Here is a 21,401-nt window from a genome sequence, read left to right as displayed (position 1 = left end):
TTTTTATTTTTATTTTTTAAATCGAAATAAACCCACTGCCATTTGACTTCTTGAGTTTTCCCCTTTTCCCCTTCTTCAATACCTAAAGGCTAATACCAAAACTGAAAACCCGTGCTTCCCTCTTGTTCATCTTCCTCCCCAGTTCCCCTTGCTTTCCTCCGGTGCCGGTCATCATCTTCTGTCAATCAATGTCGGCATCGGTCGACGGCTGTCCTCCAACAGCCTCTCCCCCTCCCTTCTCTGTTACGGCCACGCCAGAAGGCCCAAAACTGAGAACTCTTTCTCTTACTCTATGTCTCTCTCTCACCTGTCATCTCCACCGATCTGCGCAAACTGCCAAGTGGCAACAGCAGTTGCCAGGAAGCACCAAGCCACCAAGGCCAGGCACCAGCCACTCCATCTCCGGCAACACCTATCATCTCTGCCACCTCTCACTTCAGGTTCAGGCAACAGCAACAAGTCCGGCACAGGCAAATCGGCCACCACTTCAGTGTTCATTGTCCAAGTTCAACTTCAGGCCTTCATCTTGTTTAAGGTATTTTTTTATTTTTTGCATAAATATTATTTATAACGTATTTTTTATTTTTTTGCATAAATATACAGGCTTTCAGTCTTCAGCTTGTTCATTTATAGTGTATTTTTTCTTTGTTTTGGATTGTTACTAAATGAGTGAATGAATGTTAATTAATGGTTTAGTTTGTTGTATTTTCATTTCAGCTTGTTTTAGGTATTTGATGAATGTGAAGCTTTTCTAATTCTTTCATTCTCATTTATGTTGTTTAAATTTGCAGGCAAGTTTTTCTAATTCAGGCTCTCACTAGCTCTTGATGCAAAGTTGCAAACCATCAATATCTGTCCCAAGATGCCAAGACTCTGTAAGCATTGTAGCTCAAAAATGATATAGTTGATGTCCCAAGACTTTGCAGGCAAGTTTCTCATTTTGACAGTCCTTTTATCTTCATCAGTTCATCTAACATAGTTCAAATTCAACGCCCAAATTCATGTAGAAAAAGTGGCTGAGATGATTGGATTACATGCTGATTTAGATTACAAGTCCCTTGAATGATTTAGCAGAAATAAAACTATAACATTTCAAAACTTTAGTATGCCCCAATGCCTATTTATTTATTCAAGTTTTATGAGATGATTACAAAATGAGAACATTCATTTTTATGCCAAACATCTAGTGAGAGTTGTACAAGAATCAGGGATGGCTGTCCTTTGTACATACAGCTTATAATCTTCACTATTTAGATTAGAAGAATTGAACAAATTATATAAACTATAAGTCTATAACCTATTGGAACATTCAATAAAATAAAAGTGAAGAAGTATATAAATTTAAATCAATTTATTTTAATACGTAAATTGATTTTGATGGAAGGAAGGTTTTTTTTCCTTTCTTTTTAATTTTGAGTGAAAGGTTATTGCACAAAAAAAAATGAAAAACCAAGCTGCGGTTAACCAGTCAACCGGTTGCATTGGTTCAGTTTCGAATTTGAATTATTAAGAAACCGACCAAATCGATTCAGTTCAAAAAAAAAACTCATGTCCCTAGGCACCTCCCAACAAAAAGCCCTTACCTTTGGAGGCACTGAAACACTCCAGACTTTAACAGGAAAGGGTGTAATCAGGTTTGTAGGGGGCAACAAAGCATTAAAGAAGGAAGAACAAGAAAAACAGCCTAAAGAGGTTTCGGTCCAAATTCTACTATCAGGACAAGAAAGGCCCAAGAAGACTGAACTAAGAAGAGAAAACAATTCATCTGCCAATCCCACTTCTGAGTCCCTCAAGCCTCTCCTTAACCCCAGATCCCAAGAGTCCTTAGAGACACTAAAAGCAGAAATAACTTGAAATTTTTTCAAAGAAAGAGAATAGATGATCAGGAAACTATCTCTAAGGGGAGAGTCCCCAATCCATGTGTCCTCCCAAAAAAGTGCCTTATTACCCAAACAAACATCATACCTTGTGAAAATTGAGAACAGGGGCAGTACACCAACAATGTCTTCCTCCCACGAGGAGCGAGAAGCCCTAGGGCCGATCCTAGCATCCCATCCATTTGCTGGGATCTCCACAACCATTTGCCTAACAATGCTGTATTTCTTAATCTGATATTTCCGATCCCTAATCCCCCTTTGTCTTTCTTTCTAGACACCACTTCCTACATTACCCTATAATCCTTTTTAGAATGACCAGGTCCCCAAAGAAAATCTCTCATTATTTTTTCAATCTGGTTTGCAATCTTAACAGGCATCTTGAAGGTAGACAGAAAGTACACCAGCAAGTTTGCTAGTATAGACTTAATTAAAGTGATTCTACCCCCTAAGGTAATGTAGTTCCTTTTTCCAACCTGCTAATCTCTTAGAAAATCTCTCCAGATAAAATAACTAAACTGAAACAAACAAAATAAAGTTGGGCCCATAAGGTCTCAGCCCATTAACTAAATTGTCAACAAAAATGTTACAAATATAAGCCATGAACCATTTTATCATGTTCCATTAGGGCTGCTGTACTATAGACAACTTGGGAATTAAAAAAAAAAAAGTGAAATTCTTCAAGGCAGAGGAAAGAAGTTTGGAAGCAATCTTGAAATGCAATTTAATAAGGGTGATCCATTGGGTTAAATCTATGGACTTGTTATCACCTTACTCTTTGGATGACTCAAGAAGTGGCTTCATTTGTCTACAAGAAAAAATAGAACCCTAAAAGCTTGGGAACCACCTTTGGAAAATTTCATAAAACTTAACGTTGATAGGAACAACTTTGGTAACCCAGGCCCCTCAGGCATTGGGGTGGGGGTATTTAGGAGGATTCAAGTATAACAGCTCTTTTCTTGAGACCTATTGGCCTAAGAGATTCCACTAAAGCCGAATTTCTTGCTGTACTTTTTGGGGCTCAAAAAGCAAAACAATAGAATTTGGGAAGGTTGGTTATTGAAGGGGACTCTCAAGTGGTGGTAAGCTGGCTACAGAATGAAAAGAAGACAAACTGAATCTATAGAGAGGCAATTAAGAATATCAAATGGTTAATAAGGGGAATGGCAGTAACAATTGAATGAGTTCCAAGGGATGCTAATGGGTTGGCTAAGGGGGTGCTTTGTAGTGTAGATGAGAAATTGGTAGGTGTGGACTGGTCCACCCCACACCCTGTGGCAGGGACCAACCCACACCACACCACAGTCCATAGTTGTTCTAAATTGTGGATAGATTGTGTGGGCCGGACCAGTCCACACCCATAGTGGCGTTCTGTAGGTGGTGTGGAATCATCCACACCATACTTTTTGATTCCATGTATCTCATATACATTTTATGGGAGATCTACATAGTCAATCATAAATGTCTAATTTTTGCATTTTATACGGTAAATAAATTGAAAAAAAAGGAATCAATACGTAGACAACAATTGCATTTTTTTAAATTAAAAGATTTTATTTTAAATTTTAAAAATAAAAATTTAATATTTTAAATATTATTTTATTGATAAAAATATTAAAAATTTAATATTTAAATAATGAAAAAATAATTGAGAAGGAGAACCAGCGGACTTGTGCTAGAATTAACATTAAAACTTATTATTTTATTGATAAAACATTAAAAATTTAAAAATTAAAAATTATTAAAAGATTAAATAAAATGAAAGTAATTGGACCAATGTAACGCAAGTGCGTTACACTAAAACCTTCCCACAAACTATCCACACCATAGTGTGGACCATTCACGAGAAAATACTATGGACGATAAATTGGGGTGTGGCCCGTCCCTATCCACGCTATTTTGTGGATAGGGACCGTCTACACATAGCAGAACACCATATCTTACCATGGACGGGACCACGATATATACACACTACCAAACGCCACCTAATTCTTTAGCTAAGCAAAGGGTAAACAAGGGCAGTTGTACTGGGCTCAATTGTAATTTTTGTACTCTAGGGGATAAATCTACACTTATCGGATCCTCATAGTACATTTTTGTTTACATTAATGAAATGATAGTGTTATTTATCAAAAATATATATATCATGTTCTTGATTATATATTAACATAATGCAGATGATGAAAATCCTCCAAATGTGTTTATTGTAATATTGCCAAAATGCCCTTATATGAATTCATTGGTTGGGGGCTTTGTCCCCACACCCCCGTCAAGGGGCACATGCTCCTTAGGACCCCAAAAAACTAATCATAGTGCACTATATATGAAACCAGCCACGAAAGACCACAATAGCAAAATATAAAACATCTACACAATGTCTATACCTTCTTGTGTCTAGGGGCTTACCTCTTGCCTTTTGAACTACGTGTCACACCTCTGAGTAGTGGAACACCTTTTGTCACGCCTATGCATTTTAAAACATCGAATCAAATAATGACACAAATGAAGACAACATCTTACCCACTTAGCCAACTATCTCCAAATTTGCAATTCTTAAGGACTTCATCCAAAAAAAAACCAGTCCACAAAGTCAAAAGCCTTTGTTAAATCCAGATTACAACTCCACCCATTTCCCCCCTGATCTCTTCATTTCCTTAAGACACTCATCTGCAATCAAAATCTGATCAGTAATCTGTCTCCCTCTAATGAAATGTCCTTTGTATTGAGATCTATCAAGAAAATGATCCTTGGCATTGAGACACCAGAGAAGGTAGCACTTCTCCCAATCTCAAAGAATGGACCTATCTTATAGAGACTTCCTACCAAGCTAATTGGTCTGAAGTCCTTAGGATGTAAGGCATCTAGGTTTTTAGGAATTAAATAAATAAAGTTGCATTTGCTCCCTTTTTAGGTGTGCCCCTCTCATAGGACTCCTTAAAAACCCTCATTAAGTCCTTTTATGATCTCCCAACATCTTCAATAGAAGCCCATAGAAAATCCATCAGGACCAATCTCTTGCAATGACCTTTTACCTTTTCTATCCTTGTACAATATTCACCCCTATTTGAAAACACCAAGTACAGTGACAAGGCAACCCCCTCAAAAAAATGCCTTATCACCTTGGCATTGCCTATGTAATGAGTCTAATGACTTGACAACTATGCTGAGTGCAGAGGTTCTAGCCTCCCAAATGTGGTCATTTAATGGCCATGGACCATCAGATCCTCTGCCAGAGGACCTCAGGTGTCCAACTAATAACTCTATGTTATTAATAACTTTCGGTTTCTTGTTCTTTTGGTCATCTATCCTGGAAGATTTCAACAGTATCAGGTTCTTTGACCTTAAACAAAGATGGACTGGAGTACAATATTTTTTGTTCTTTTTTAGATTTTTGGATAATCCAGGTTCGTATATGCTTAGCTCAGGAACATCATCCTAATGCTATGCTTATATAATTTGTTACTTGTCCCACGAGAAAGAGATAGAGAGGCTCTTTGACCTTAATGCATTATTTGTTACTTGTCCCACGAGAAAGAGATAGAGAGGGAAAGCTAATATCGAACACTTCCCTTTTAATACATAGGAGTTCCAATAGATATCCATCAGGGTGTGGGTTTGAATTCCCACAAAGCACATGAGTTTGAATTGGGCAGTCCAAACTCTCACAAGTGGAATTGAAACTTACTCTTGGAAAATCTCAGACATGAATTTGTTTGGGTAAAAAGAAAAACATCTAGCTGGAAGACAAAAAAACCGTACCTCCAAGATTTTCAGCAGCAAATTTTAGGCAAACAGCTTTAAGCTCCATGGCATGGTAACGATCAGCCAAGGCTAGAGTTTTGGCAACAGAATTCACAGATATATCTTTGCATAGGTAAGATTCACACATCAGTCTAAGTCTTGCCAAACCATACTTGTCTGCTGCAGCTAACAACTTTGCTGCTAACGTCTCAGACACAGGGGACACACAAGATGAACTCGATGTTGATGAATTTGAAGGAACTAGCTCTTCATCATCTATAAGTGTATCTCTGTATATAAAGTGCAGCAGTGCCTGTCCGGTAAATATGGCAATAATTTAGAAAATGAATAAATAAGTGCACTCTCCAAGTAAATAAATAAGCATATTACATTATTACTAACTTTTGTTGTAATGGACCTTAAGATATATGAAAGTTGTCACCTTAAAAACCTTAGGTTCCATGTCAGTAATAATAATCTCATGCTTATCTTCCTCCTCTAACCCATCAAAAAATTCAGCACGAAATACAGGGGATCGAGCAGCCAAAACCAACTTATGAGCATAAAATTTGTCACCATCCACATTAAAGACAATATCTGAACCTTCCTGATTTTCCAGAAGTGTACCAAAATGATCTCCAATATCAGAATCAGGGACCTGTATAGAGTGCAACCTTGAACAATCTATTGCCGAGACCACAACACCTACAGTGCAATTAATTTTCAAGCAATCATCCTTGAGGAAATCTGATGTTTCAAGCATAGCTCTTCTGTAGAAGCGCTTGTAACCCCTAATAAAAAAAGAAATGAACAATATTTAGGGTAAGAAGAATGTGAGACACAGTGCAGAACACTAATGCATTTGCATGCAGTAACATCCTAAATGCAGTACCAAAATTATTTCAAAGACAAAGATGTACTAAGGGCCCAACAAACTATAGAATGAAGTTGTCAAGGCATATAAGCAATGCTAGTGGACAGAAAAGTGCCTATCAGTTAGGGGACTAGGAAATAAAATTTGACGAAGGAAAATAAACTAAATTCTATGTTAGTTTCCTAGTGTTATATACAAAAGAAAGTATACAAATTTTCTTATAGTAAAAGAAAAAGACTAATTTAAAAAGAAAAATAGCAGGAAGATACAATCTCAGGTGATAAGATACTACTGAGACAAACTAGAGCAAAAAAGAAAAACCACCATGTTAAGAAATACTAAGCATACAAATTGAAAAGTAAAAAAGGCTTTTTTTTAACTAAAATAACAATGATAATTTTATAAAGCCATGGTAAATCATGACATCCAAAAGAAAAGAGCATTTTTTACACAACATTACAATATAAAAAAGATTTAGATTATAACTGCATGCCAAAAATATTCAACACTTGGCAACTAAAGAATGCTATAACTCTATTAAATTTCAACTGTTACCAATGAGAAAAAGAGTAACTGCATGTCAATAACTAACATCTACAAGCATGGAATGAAGCAGGTAGAAAAGGCATTAGTCAAAAAATAAAATAAAAAACTCCTCGCATAAAAGGCATAAAAAAGATGCCAGGCATTAATTTTTTTATGAATACCAGGCATAAATTTTAGGTTGACACCTGCCACCTAACCCTTACTTTTATGATTTATATTTCATGTTCACTTAACCGACCCCAAAACAATTGGAATCTATTGACACCCTGTTTAACCATAGTTTCAACCAAGCAACTTGCCAATCTAAGAACCCAACAAAAGTTGATTATTAGTTCCCTCTCCAAGCCTCTTATCTCCCTCATTATGTTTCAATATTGTCATTAGCCTTGACCATTATTCATTAGCCAACATATAACTACTCTTTAGATCCCTTCCAACATCAATTTCCTAAAATGATCTTTCCTATTTGTGAACTTTGTAGTCCTGCTAACGGTTGCATCCTTGCGAAGTCCTCATAGACAAATGAAACCAGTATAATAAGACCTGCAGTAATGTAAGAAAGAAGAAAAGGGAGAAAAAGAGAGAGAAAAGAAACAAAATGAAATAGAATGGAATCATAGAGTGACTGGCAGCACCCACTTTATTATTTTATTGGGGTGACTCGTTAAAGCACAAAAAGACAATAATACTCACTCTCACGTTGAGTCAAAGATGTCAATCATTCCTAATGAAGTGCTTATCAACTTCAATATGCTTGGTTCATTCATGTAAAATAAGGTTGGCACTATGTTGATAGCAGTCTTATTGTCACAATAAAGAGACATGGGGCCATCAACTGTGAATCCAAACTCTCCAAGAAAGTGCTTAATCCACAAAACCTCAGTCACACCATGAGTCATAGCATGGTATTCAGCTTCTGCACTGGATCTAGCAACCACTGATTTTTTTTTACTCTTCCAAGTCACCAAGTCACTCCCACAAATGACCAAGGGTCAAGCCTCTCAAGTCTCAACTCACAATTTCTTTGAAATATGTGTGTATTAAATCAATATATGCATTAAAGACACGTAAATGAACACAAAAAAATAAATGAATTAATGGTAACAAGACAATATACATAAATAAAAGGTCATGGATTCAAGTCTTGCCAATATCATTTTGAAATTCCATCCATTTAGTGATCCAAGTGATTTTATAAAACTGGGGCCAATTCACCAGTTCTCTGCTTAAAGCAGCCAATCAACTGGTTGTGGCCAATTTTTTATAAGTTTCGATTTTTAGGGTATGGCTAAACAAGCCAGAGTCTGGGTCACTGGTTCAACCGATCCAACCTGGCAATCTGGTCTTATTTTCTAAACAGTACTCATCTCTAGCCCCTCATTCACCCCACAAATCCCACCACCAAATCCTAAGTTAATAGGACCCCTACCCATCCTACTCCAACATCAAATATCCTATAGCAGACCTCCTATCATCTACTGATCTAGCCCAATCAGCATCAGTGTATATTTCCACCTTCAAATGATCATGTTTAGCAAACAAAAGACCCCAACCAGGTCTTCAAGTATCTAAGCACCATATGCAATGTTCTAGCATCAGTGAATGCATATAATGACTAAGAACTCCTACAACATATGCAATGTTCTAGCAATAGTCATGTATAGATACACCAATCTTCCAACCAGTCTCTAAAATTGTTTAATGTCTGGGAGTGGTTCTCCTTCACCCTCCTCCAATCTATAGTTCTACTCAATAGGGGTATCAGCTGGTTTGTCCCCCAACTTGCCAAAATCCTGAAGAAGGTCCAGGATATATTTCCTTTGAGATATGAAGATGCCATTATTAGAGCTGGCAACTTCAAACCTATGAAAATATCATAGGGGTCCTAGATCCTCCATTTCAAACTAAGACGCCAATAATTGTTCCAACCTCTTTATGTCTAACTCCTAGTTACTAGTGATGACAATGTCATCCACATACACAACCAAGGCTGCAATTTTATCCTGCTCCCTCTTCACAAATAGCGTGTGATCAGCCTAACACTGCATGAAACCCACTTAAATGTTAGTTATCTTTGGAGGAGCTTGGACTGTACCACCTAAAGTTAGTCATCTTTTCTCCATAAATCTGGTAGCATGTTATACAAAAAGGCAAAAAAATCTATGGAAATTGCACAGAGTATGCCATCCTTTGAGGAATTAGTGGCAAGAGGAATGCATGGATTTAAAAAAAAAAAATAGAGGCAAATTTTTTCGTTGATGTCACTATGGTGAGAGTAGTTCATTGGACATTAGCATTTGATGAACTTAGGGTTACAACTTACAAGGGATTACTTATTGAGAGAATGGCAAGTAGTGGCTACAAATCATTTCAGAAATCAGAAAAGACGGGAGGAATGGACAGAACAAGAACAGAAGAAGTTCAATATTAATTTTGATGGTTGCAATATTGGCAATCCTTGAGATTCAGGTATAGGTGAAGTTGTAAGAGACAGAAATAGCAATATTCTGCTCAGCTATTCAGGACCAATTGGCACAGATGTACAGAAGGGGAAATACCCTGGACTGGATGTACAGACCCCTTGTTGGACAAGTGCAGACATTATGTCACAATCTAAATAGCTCATCCAGATGGACCTCTAGGTCTATAAATTCTTTATCTGATGCTCTAACAAAAACAAGGATGACAAAGGAATCATTTTTTTGTGGGGAGAACCAGGGTAGGGAACAGGCTTGTAATATTTCTTAATATCCATTGATCTTGTATTTCTTAATGTTTCTTAATTTCAGCCAAATTCAGCTGCAGAAATCTTTTCTTCATGGCCAAAATTAAGAGGTAGCAAGAAGGCGAAGGTGATTTGGAGCTGCATTCCTTTTGCAGTCCATTGGAATATTTGGAAGGAGAGGAATAGAAGAATTTTTTATGACAATTCCTGTAACTTGGACAGTATAGTAGCTTCTCTTAGCAAATCGGTGGATGATTGGGTTATGGTGCATCCAGAATTCAGACAAATTGACAAGGAGGACCTGGGGGAAAAGTTAGGGGAAGTTTTGGGTTTTCAAATGTGTAATTTGGAAAATTTATTGAGTCTTGGCAGCATCCTTTATTTGTTGTAAGTGGGTGATGCCTTGTTACCAAACAGTTTGTATTCTTCTTTTATTTTAATGAAATTTTTATTCTTACCTATCAAAAAAACATATCCATTGATCTTGTAGGTGGCATAGATATTGGCTTTGGCTTTGTACTTTGTTCCACTACCCAGCTTTTTGGGTAGCTGGTTTTCTTCAAATAAATGAAAATTTCATTGTTATTTATCAACAAGAGTTTTTAATTATGACAAGTAATCATACCTTTTTTTCTTCCTTTTGATAATTATAATCATAATTATTTGTAGGTACACAAGTAATAACACCTAAGAAAGTAAAACTTGTATGCTTAAAATATTCTAAAAATCCATACATCTAAAACTTAGAGGACATAGATACAATTTCAAAAGATGGCCACGTTAAGACCTCAAACCAGTGTCCTTGACTTTTTTTTGAAAGATAAAAGAAATTTTCATTAAAATAAAAACTGATTAGAGATGGCAGCAGGTGTTGAGACAACACCCAGAGTAACACAAGCCAAATACAACAAAAACAAAAAAGAAAAAAGAAGAGGGTGACACAATCTCCAAAAATCTTCCAGCAAAATTAAAACTCCTAAACCACACCCTCTACCTGACAGTCCTTACCGCCACCCTCCAACACCTTTGCCCAATGCCAACACCCCAACATTTGAACTTGTTCCCCACCGTTACTGTCCTCGTTCCATGCCTCTCCTCCTCCCACCATGTGTTTCTTTAGCCTTTCCTCCTTACTCCTATCAGAAGCTTCAAAATCACATTTAGCAAGCTCCTTCACCCCAAAAGAAGAATCATAAACTTTTACCAACATTGACATCTCTTGAAGCTACACTCTTAATCTCCAATGGGCCTCCTTTCCCCCTAATAATTGGAGAAGCCTCGTCAGATTTCTTGTCTTCCAAATCTCCACCTTCCTTCTCAATGCCCTTGATCCAATGGACAATCCCACCTTTTTCTCAAGAACCCTGACTGAAAGAGGCACCCCCCATTCGACACCTTTGAGATCTTCCTCTCAACAATCTCCATGGTCGAAACTGACTCCTTGATCAGAACCATAGAAAATCAACGATCCCACATTTCTTTTTCCTCCTTTTTCTCTCATAAACTTTTTTGAATTTATTTGTTGGACCAGCCCTAACCAAACCTTCTTTCAACCTTGAAAAGATTTTCGTAACATGCATTATTTGGAAACTATTTGCAGCTCGAGTTTTCTTCAACACTTCCGTCACTTCCAAGAAGCCACCTGCCAACAATAACTTCCAGATCAACTCCCACCCTTTTCCAGATCAACCTTGAAAAAAAAAAATCACACTTTTCCTCTTCTATTCCAGATCAACTCCCACCCTGCCAACAATAACTTCAATTTTTGACAAGGCCTCCAGGTCCCCATCCGCACTACTTTCTTTAACTATGCCATCCTCCTCCTGGTCATGGACATATGCCAGACTTCCTTCTTCAAAACTTTCAACAACCCCCTTAGCTCCTTCTCCTTCTTTTCATGCACTCCCATCCCTTTGTGCTGTCTTCCTCCTTTCCTTTTCTCTCCTCCTCCACCATCTCTTTCCATTCTTCAATCCTTGTATCACCCAAAGGAAATGGAGCCCTCCGAAGTGCGTTGTCATGAAGCTCGACCCAAAAATAACCAAAACTTAAGTTGAGAACATAACCTAATTAACTTGCAGTACCCCAGTGGTTTCCAAATTCCTTTCGGTGTGAACATTTGGTTTCCAAATGGAAACCTCCAATCCCAATTAACCTTCTCCTTCCTATCGGAGCTATCAAATCTAGTGATCCTCCAATCCCAATCCTTGTTTTTTCTTTTTCGATCTTTGAGACAAACTTTTCTCCTCCCAAGCTTTGGATGCTTGACCTTGAAAGTCATTCTATTTGGAGCCTTTAGTTTAAGACGAAAATCTTCAATTTTTCCAACCTACCATCTATTCAACTTACCGAGGTGAGCCTCATTCCCACCCATTTTTCCAATCAGACTATTAGACTTAAATAGGTGGACCCCACTCTTATCTTTGGATTCATAAGGTGTTCTTAAAGCTCCTTCATATGCGACCTTTGGACTTTCCAATCTCGTCAGACCAAAATCCTCTTCCCTCTCAACTCCTGCTTCAATGTGTCCCGCAAATGACAACTCCTCTCCTACTAAATTTACCATCTTACCCTTTTGGCTCCCCCTATCCTCATTGTCTTCCACCTAAGTCCGACCCTTCACCTTCCCCTGCCCACTAGACCTCTGACCCTAAAACTCCACCCCTCTCCTACCTATCCCTTCTACATCCCTATATCTTCACCCCTATTGCTACCGAATTCCGCCTTGAAGAATGCATGCTCTTCACCTCCCACGAAAATTCTTAGCCAATATTCTTCACCTACAAAACAGAACACCATCAATCCTAGAAGAATCGCGATGTCATTTACTTCCACCAGGATCCTAGCCACGTCAACTTTCTTCCACTTCTATTTCTATCATCACACCTCAGGTTCTTAGCACAAAAATCACCAATAACTTTAAAAGTAAAAGAACACCACGCATGCAAAGGAATACCAACGTCCCCAATCCACATTGCTCTCCTTCACCCCGCCTGAAGCAAACCTGCTACTAGGAACCCCAGCTCAGGCTCAAATTGAGCTCCATGCTCTTCTCTTCTAAAATCAGGACCCACTCCGCATCTTCTCTAGAATGGAACATAAATAACAACAGGCCTTCGTTCAACTTTCAAACACCCAAAACTCTCTCTTCCCCCATTCAAACCATGCCCAAGATTGCACCTCTTCTTCCAACTCCAACCCAACGAACCTTCCTACTAGACTTGCATCAAGGACCTTCAATCTCTCACCCAAACCTTCTATCCGAGTCACCACATCCTACCTCACTCCATTTCGTTCCACTTTTTTTCAATGTTTAGGAAACCGGACCGAACCAACTGGTTTGGTCTTACCCCAATAATTGCTTTTGCTAAAAAACCAGTGAAAACCGATTGACCAGTCAATTTAACCGAAAAATCGATGAATCAGTCTTGGTTTCATGAAACTACCCGGACCTTTAACCAATTGAACTTTTAAAATGTGGTTAACAAGATTTGAACCCATGACCTCTTATTTTCATATATTGTTTAATTACCATTAGTCCACCTCTTAACTTGTGTTAATTAATGACTCTTTATTGTACATATTACTTTAAAAATTAAGGAACTTGTCATCCATAACACCATATTGAAGTATATTAAAAGTTGTAAAATATATTATATAGTATTTATATAACCTGTAAGATATATGCCATGTCATCACAGTTCAACCCCAGTTGAACCTTTGACCAGTGAACCTCTCACTTCTCCGGTTCTATGCCCAGTCCAGTTCTCTGAACATTGTTTTTTTATTCTCTCCTTTCTACGACTCGACTACCCCTCTTCCATTTCTTTCATCGGCATCATTTGAATGGTCCACATCTACAACTTCTTAGAACTTTTTCTGATGTTGATTTATTGTCATGCGTTAAATTTCATGTGCATGGCCTCCCAATAGAAAGTTTAACTTTTGAAAGACTAGGCCATAACCAGATTGTAGGTCACTTGAATCTTCTATGTGACCTTTCGGTTGCAGCTGTCATCAAGCAAGACTAGATAGCTTGCAACAAACTAAGTTGTTTAGAGGAGCTGTTAGAGAGTAAAGAAAAACATAATTATATAACTCATATATGACCTGAAGACAACTAATAGAAAAGAAACTAGTCAATTTAATATCGTAGAATCTTCAGGAATAATCAAAGAAATATCATCACCTTTTTCTTTGGTCCCATAGGATATAAGAACACCACATAGGTGGAACTGTTGGAGGTATTACAAGGGATGATGCTAACAAAAATGCTTGATTCATGTAAAGTCGGCCTATTTTCCAAATGTTGACCCCTCTGCTTCTATTCTCACCCAAAATCAGACCATCTCTATCAACAAAATGGCTCAAAGGAATCTCAGAGAAAGAAAGGGACTTATCTTTTTGAAAATTGTTTTTTTTATGAATGATCTTTTTTTTTTGAAAATTGTTCAACTACTAAAATGGATCTAGGAGCATCCTTCACCACTTTCCTCCTATAGACTCTCTTGATGAACCAACACCGCAAAGTCCAACTTTAAGCATAGAAAAACATTTGATACATGAACCAGATTCTGCTTTTCCTTCCCCTTACATCATTTCGAATCTCTAAAGCTCTTCACCAACCCACCTGAGCTGTCTACAAATGAAGATTGACTTTCCATCATTATTCAGGTCAGAAGCAACCCTAAGAGCATCAACTCTTTTACATCCCAAATCACCCCCTAATTCAGATAACAACTTCACTAAACTCCACATTGGGCTCGCCAAATCATCACTCTCTTTAATACCAGCCAAACCTCACCATAAATCCTGTTCAAAAACCATACCATTAGAGACAAGAACTTGCAAATGAGCACCGGATCTACTGCTATCCAACCCAATAACAAGATCTAGCACAATGACCTTCTCTCTGTGATCAACCACAAAAAACAAGCTATCCAAACATCCTTGGCTGTTGACTTGAGACTCAACCTTGACCTTTGGTGCTCGTCTCATCAGACAGAGAGTTGCTGGCACAAATATGGCTGAGCTGCAGCTTGCAAGGCAAAATAGCAGGCACAACACACACCAAAGATGCATCCATGCCTGCCACAAACCTTCTCTCAATATCCACCACATCCTCCTTTCTTAAATGAGAATTCCACCTTAAGTCTCACAAACCAACTTCAGTGCCTGATCATCACCTCCAACACTTCCTTCAACCACCTCTACTTCCTTAAAGCTTCTACAGCCAGCGCCCTCTGAAGACTCCTCTGTTTTTTTTTTTTCTTTTCCCAAACTTGTACAATTTCTTACCTTCTTTCCTACCCCACCCCCACCCCCTTTTTCCAGAGGTCTTTCCCTTCTTAGGTTCTTCCTTTGAGTCACTCAATCAGCTGAAGGTAGTAACAACCCAGGCCAACTTGTCTCTCTTCCAATCTGCCTTCCTCTTAATCCACCATCTTCTGGAAAGCCACTTCAAAGATAAGATTCAACACCCCGGTAGTAGTCTCTTTTTATTTTTTTCTTTTCCTTTTCCGTATGGAGTGGGACCCACTTCCTTTATATGACTTCTTTGAATTACTTCTACTCAAAGAAGCCTCTTCACCTTTTAACAAATCATTTGCCACATGTCTGCCATGGAGCCCAAGATTCAGTTTTTTCTTATCAGCAAACCCAACATTCAGTTGCTCTTCAAATGAAATTGCCTCATTACTTTCACTTCAGCAAGCTCATCATCTTCAGCCTTCAAACACCTCTTCAACTTCCTTATTCATCTGCCTTCATATGACCATTGATCAATTCTGCCCCAAGAAGGACTGACCTTTTCCTTCTAACAACACCCCAAGTCAAACTCTTATCCTGCAAAGACAAGAGACACAGGGCTTGGAGCCTCACTGGGAAATTCCATCTCAATTAATTATCTTGCCATACCAAGTTTTTCCCAAGTATGATTTCTATTGTCATATTTCAGAAACCTTCCTAACCGATTTATTGCCTATGCCTATGGATTAAAATGCCAGCATGTTCCATGCATGTAAAGGAATTACCACAATGCACACACACATACCTCTCCTGTATCTACTGTATTTAATCTAGCCTGTAAGAGAAAACCTTCTATTCAGACAATTCTGCAGAATGCAGATCTGTTCACTGTCACATCACCCTCTAAGGCCTTATCTGCAGCTGCTTTGTCAGGAAAAGAGAAACAGCCCTCCCTACAACCTTCTCACATCCAGCATCTGCCTCTCTCCCCATGCTTACTCAACCCATCTGGAAAATTCAAAGATCCCAGGATTAGAACCCACGAATCCCCCTACCAAGCAAGCTTGCAGAAGATCTGGCCTATCATCAATCTTTCCAAGACTTGACACTACCAACACTGATTTTGTATCCATCTCTCAATTTTTTCTCAGGAGAATTTTCATCATCCTTCCCACATATTGCAAGAATTGATTCTATAGAAGAAACCATCCAGCAAGAAGTAAAAGAAAGCCCAAGGAATCAACCATCATATTAGGGAGGTTAGAACCTTGGATCCAAAATAAACAGCTTGTTGAGAGGATCTTAGGGTTGGCTAACTATTCCATTGGTTGTGCCATTAGGAATTGGTTAGGGGAGAGTAAGCTGGATTAGGGGTCCACCATCACATAATAGCACTTTTTAGACTCATTGCCTTTTCTCATCCCCATTCTTTTTAGTGAATAAATATTCTAAAATTCAGATTCCTTAAGCTTACCCATAAATGAATAAATTATATTCAATTAGTTACCAATGTAATAATAAGAATAACAACAACAAACAATAGTAATAGTAGTAGTAGTAGTGGTGGTAGTAATAACAGCAGTGGCAGTAGCAATAATAGAGGATGAGGAACATTGATGCTAATTGTCATTTTGCATGTGAAAATGTTGCCTGCAACAATTTTTCCTAAGAATCAATTGGACATATCATGTTTAAAGCTTCTATTGTGCAACTTGTTTATATGTGATATCCATACAGAACAAGGAAAATATAGAAAACTAATGGATTTTTATTGTTAGTATAGAGACAATATCCTGTTTAGGACTGTTTCATACCATGCACTGTAGCATCTTAACATTGCTGTGCTTATGTCCACCTTGTCAATAAAAGTATAGTCTGGACAGAGAACCATCCTTTTTTATGGAAAGATGGCTACACTTCAATCATCCACTTTTTTATCAGTACACCTTAATCATTCACTTCAATTAATATTTCATGCTTCTCACTTGTATTCCTCTTGATTATACCGGTTCAATAGTTGAAAGATTCAACAATTGCAGAAAGAAGCAATAGTTTCTGCTTATAAGTTCGGAAAACCAGTAACAAATAGCTTGCATGAGATGAAAACAAAATATCATCACAATAGAGTGCAGAATGTGTAAAATAAGAGAACTGGCAGGATGTAAAACAATAACCAAAATAACCTTTTGATCCTAAATCCACGAGAAGTGTAAATCCTCAAACACGCAATCAGAATTCAACAAGGAGAATTGAACACAACTGGCAGAATTCCATCATGTCAAAGAGTTAGATTTCACATAGAACTATTATCACGTATAATCATTATACACTTCCAAAAGTTAACATCGCTCGTTGCAAAGATATGTAAGACTAAGAATCAAGCAATGATACAGGATTAAAGCAGTTGAAAAGAACCCACAAAGTTCTTTAAGACTTTCGCCTGGAAATCCAGAAGAAGTAACGCAACAATAGTTCAGACAGAAAGGATTCTCAGTCCAAGTATTAAACTTCATCAAGTAAAGAAAGAAATTCAAAATTCGAGCTTACCACATGCTCCCCCGATACTTTAAGGTATAAGGACCGCTCTCTAACGACCGATCGAAATGGCTATGAACCTTGTGCTTCCCCTTCCCGCTCTGATCAATAAGCGTCAGCTCAAACAGCGCCCGAACATCCGTCCCCTCACTTGCGAGCGCAATAAAGACCGAAACATAAGCCGAATTATCCTCAGGATTCTTCCCATCGGGATAGAAATATATCGCCCATTGATACCCTCCAACAGTGAAATTATCGCTCGCAATGTGTTTTCCAATCCCCATCCCCTTCGCCAACGAGTAACCTTGGATCACGAATTTGTGCGAGCCATTAACGGTCTCAGTCACAGACCGTGAACTTGTCGGAGAAATCAAAATGCCCTTCTCCGGCGTCGCGCTTTCCGGCATCTTCCAGCCCCGGAATCCGTAAATTTCATAAAAAGATCTCGGTGCGTCGCGAGATAAACCCTAGGCCGATAAAAGCAACTTTCCAAAATGCGCAAATCAAGGTTACACGATGACGATGGCTTCCCCCGTCAAAGAATTCTCGGAAATACCAGCAGGGAGACGTCGTCGAATACTTGATGAATTCGAACCAATTCGAATTATTTCTGGATAGAAAGGAGATCGTTCGAATGAAAATTAGGGTTTCTCTCCTCCAAATCCCCCCCTCTCCTCCTCTGTGGGTGCCGAGACGAGGAAAGAAAAGGTTTAATCAGACGAAAGAGAAAAAGTGAGACTCGTTACGGGAAAAAGAGCGGAAAAACCACAATTAGGAAAGCTTTGAGTTGAGAGAGATATTTGTATTGCAAATGGTTACCGTAATGCGCTGTCTACATTCTTTTGTACGTTAAGCCGTTAACACCGAAACAAGTGTTTTAATTTCTGAATTTACTAAAACACCCCTTGGTTTTATGGAATTACTAAAATCAAACCTACTCTATAGTTTTTATTTTATTAAAACATTCATATAGTTTTTTAGAGAGTGAGGGTTCAGCCCAGGGTCAGAATTCTTAGGCCCAGAGTACAGTTGGGGTAGGTGCCCACTCGGAATTGATGCCAATTCATACGTGGGCATCGGTGTATAAAATGGGGGTATTTGACGTTTCGAATTTTTATAGATTATAGATCCATAGTCGAATTCAAAAATCTGCAATGAGCCTACCTATACTTTTCCATTCTTTTGGTAAATAAAACACATGTATAGTTTGCAACCAATTTATTTAATCAACCTTAGAAAATAATAGCATTGACCTTAACATCCCTTCAAACAATTTAATCTAAGAAAATGTCATTCTTGTCCCTAATAACACGAGGGCAACAACTTTATTCAACAAATTATGTTGTCGATTGAAGAAGGAAGGCTTCCATTATTGACAAAGAACCTCATATACCATTGTTCTCTCTTCTTCATCCTTTTGAAGCTAAACATTTTTTGATAGATCTGAAAATCAAAACTTGTTTCTTTCTAAAATCTTGATATGAAGTTTTAGGATACTTTTGGAATAAAAAAAAAAAGCATGGGTTCATGCCCTTAAATATTTTCAACTCTACTTATATGGTTATATTACCATTTTTACACAAAAGTACAAAGGGTTCTTAACAGAAAGTCAATTGAGTAAACTAGTTGCAAACTATAGGGACGTTTTAGTAAAATTTAAACTATATGGTAGATTTTAGGGTCATTTACTGTTGGTTTCAGGTTTTTGGAACTAAAACCTATTTTGTTAAGATCAGTTTTAAGATCAATTATTTGGCGGTTCCAACTTCCAAGGTCTATCCATGGAACCTATTCTTTATAAAATATAATAATATGCTTCTTTTCCTCTCATAGCTTTGACCTTGGATAACAATCTAACTTAAACATTCCTTAATTCAAATTCATACATATTGTAGACATGAATTTTTAAGCCATATGACTAGGCTTAATTTATAATGGTAGTCCTCCCAAATTAATATAGGCCTCCATGAGCTTAGGGCCCAAGTCTATGAAAACATAACCATGGACCCAAGGATCCAATTGTACTAAGTCCAATTAGGGCCATATCTTATTGTAATAGGGTGGTCCCTTATGTAAAACCACTAACTCCTACATAATGGAGCATGTTTAGGAGTTAACCCTAACCCAACACCCCATTTACACATTTGACAAGTTCTCATTCACTCACACCAGCACTTAAGAATTGCAAGTAATTAAAAGGTCTTGCTAATTCCAACTCTACATCAAGTTTAAGAAAGAAGAAGGAAGAAAAGCAACTACTTCTTAGTTCTCTACTTCACACTTGGATTCAAACTCTCTCAAGAAAAACAAAAATCAAGCCACTACAAGAAAGCCCTTTTTAGAGAAGCAGTCTTCACAATCAATTAAGTGCACAGTCCAAAGTGAAGAAATATATATCAATTCTTTAAAAGCACTAAAATCAAGAAAATCTACATCAACACTTTGAGAAGCACAATAAACACACCAACAACCCTTGTCTTCATCGAATTCGACTATTAATCGAAAGTTACGTATGCCATTGAACAAAATCAAAAGGAGCTGAAATCCTTTATATGTTCTTTATTACAAATTCAATTGTATTTTTTCTTCATACTTTGTGTTAATCAAATATGCAAAATTTTTGTAACAAATTTCTAGCACACCCGGTGAAGCACTCTCTTCTTCTCATCTTTCAAGTTAACAATTGCAATAGTTTTCCAATGGATACCAAGAAGACTACAATTTCCTCCAACAAGTCCTATAGTGCTCCTAGTTCAAACTACAATTGTCTAGTCACACGTGCTATATTAAAAACCAAAAAGGTTTAATTAGAATCTCCAATAGAGTTTCTGGCCAAGAAAAGCACCAAAGCAGCTCTTCTGTAGAAGCAAGTGTCATTTAACCCTTCATACTCTGATTCAAGGGATAAAGAAAACTTCATCTTTGATGGTCACTTTAACACTAGATCAGTGAATCAATCTTATTCCTCTATATGCACTACAGGCTCCGATAAATTCTTTTTGGATATGAGGATGGATGGACCGCCTAGCCTGAACCTCCTCTACAAACAAAAATTGGACTCTAAGGTGCCAACAAGACCTTACAAAAGTTGTGCTTGTAGCTTCCAACTGCCAACCAAACCTTGAAAAGTTGGGCTTGTAGGTACCAACTAGACCTTGAAAATTGGTCTTGCATGTTCTAGTCATACGTTTAATGGTTTCTAATGAAGGAAGATTTGGCCCGACCTCATAAGTTACGGCACGTGGCAAAAAAGGGCAAGTAGCTCGGCACTTAAAACAACGTACCGAGGGTACAAACGCCAAAGGGACCAGCAGGCCCGAACTCCCTAGCAAGGGGCCCGAACTCCCTACTTAGCGGTCGAACTCCCTGCAAGGTGCCCGAACTCCCTACTTAGTAATCGAACTCCCTGCGAGGGGCCCGAACTCCCTCTTTGACCCCGAATCACACAAAGTAGAGACCCGAACTGGTCCGTCTTATGACAGTTCGAGGCCCCCCTTATCCGAACTCAAGACTTCGCCTCACGCCCCGCTCCAGGCACTTCGCTTCCGGAGCATTGAACTAGACAAACCGCGCCGTACCTGACACCGAAGGAGTCCGTATCCAAGGGCGGCACACCTGATTGACTTGGGATTTGACGCTTGACGGCCGCATTCCAAACGGCCACCTGCCACCGTCACCTATCACCATTGCCTCCAGTTACAGAAACGGCTCCGACAAAAGGAGCAGTGACGGTTTTGCCCCAGCAGAGGCGATGACGCCCGAACTGGCAGAAGCACGGAAACACTCATTCCCGACCTGACAGAAGTCTAGGAGTGAGTGCGCAAGGTGGTTATAAAAGGCTCTCCACCCCCAAAGAGGA

At 38.3% G+C, this 21,401-nt stretch overlaps 1 protein-coding gene across 3 annotated transcripts in view; it reads right to left on the bottom strand.

The window, feature by feature from the left end:
* The window catches only part of BPM4 (BTB-POZ and MATH domain 4), a 31,268-nt gene extending 12,904 nt beyond the window's left edge, over positions 1-18,364 (bottom strand). For 2 of the 3 annotated variants that reach the window (XM_010268407.3, XM_088897771.1), the window contains exons 1-3: positions 17,555-18,359; positions 6,058-6,406; positions 5,634-5,928 (exon numbers count right to left, since the gene is read on the bottom strand). In XM_010268407.3, coding sequence (XP_010266709.1) covers positions 5,634-5,928; positions 6,058-6,406; positions 17,555-17,949 — 1,039 coding nt within the window. In that variant the 5' untranslated portion in view covers positions 17,950-18,359. Of the gene's footprint in view, positions 1-5,633; positions 5,929-6,057; positions 6,407-17,554 lie in introns of all 3 variants that reach the window. The other variant, XM_010268406.3, reaches the window with a different exon arrangement.
* Between the last annotated feature and the right edge of the window lie 3,037 nt (positions 18,365-21,401).

The sequence above is a fragment of the Nelumbo nucifera genome, chromosome 2 (assembly GCF_055504915.1).
Source record: "Nelumbo nucifera cultivar China Antique chromosome 2, China Antique-T2T, whole genome shotgun sequence".
NCBI lineage: Eukaryota > Viridiplantae > Streptophyta > Magnoliopsida > Proteales > Nelumbonaceae > Nelumbo > Nelumbo nucifera.
The sequence above is the reverse complement of the archived record's forward strand: the minus strand, read 5'-3'. Positions and strand labels throughout refer to the sequence as shown.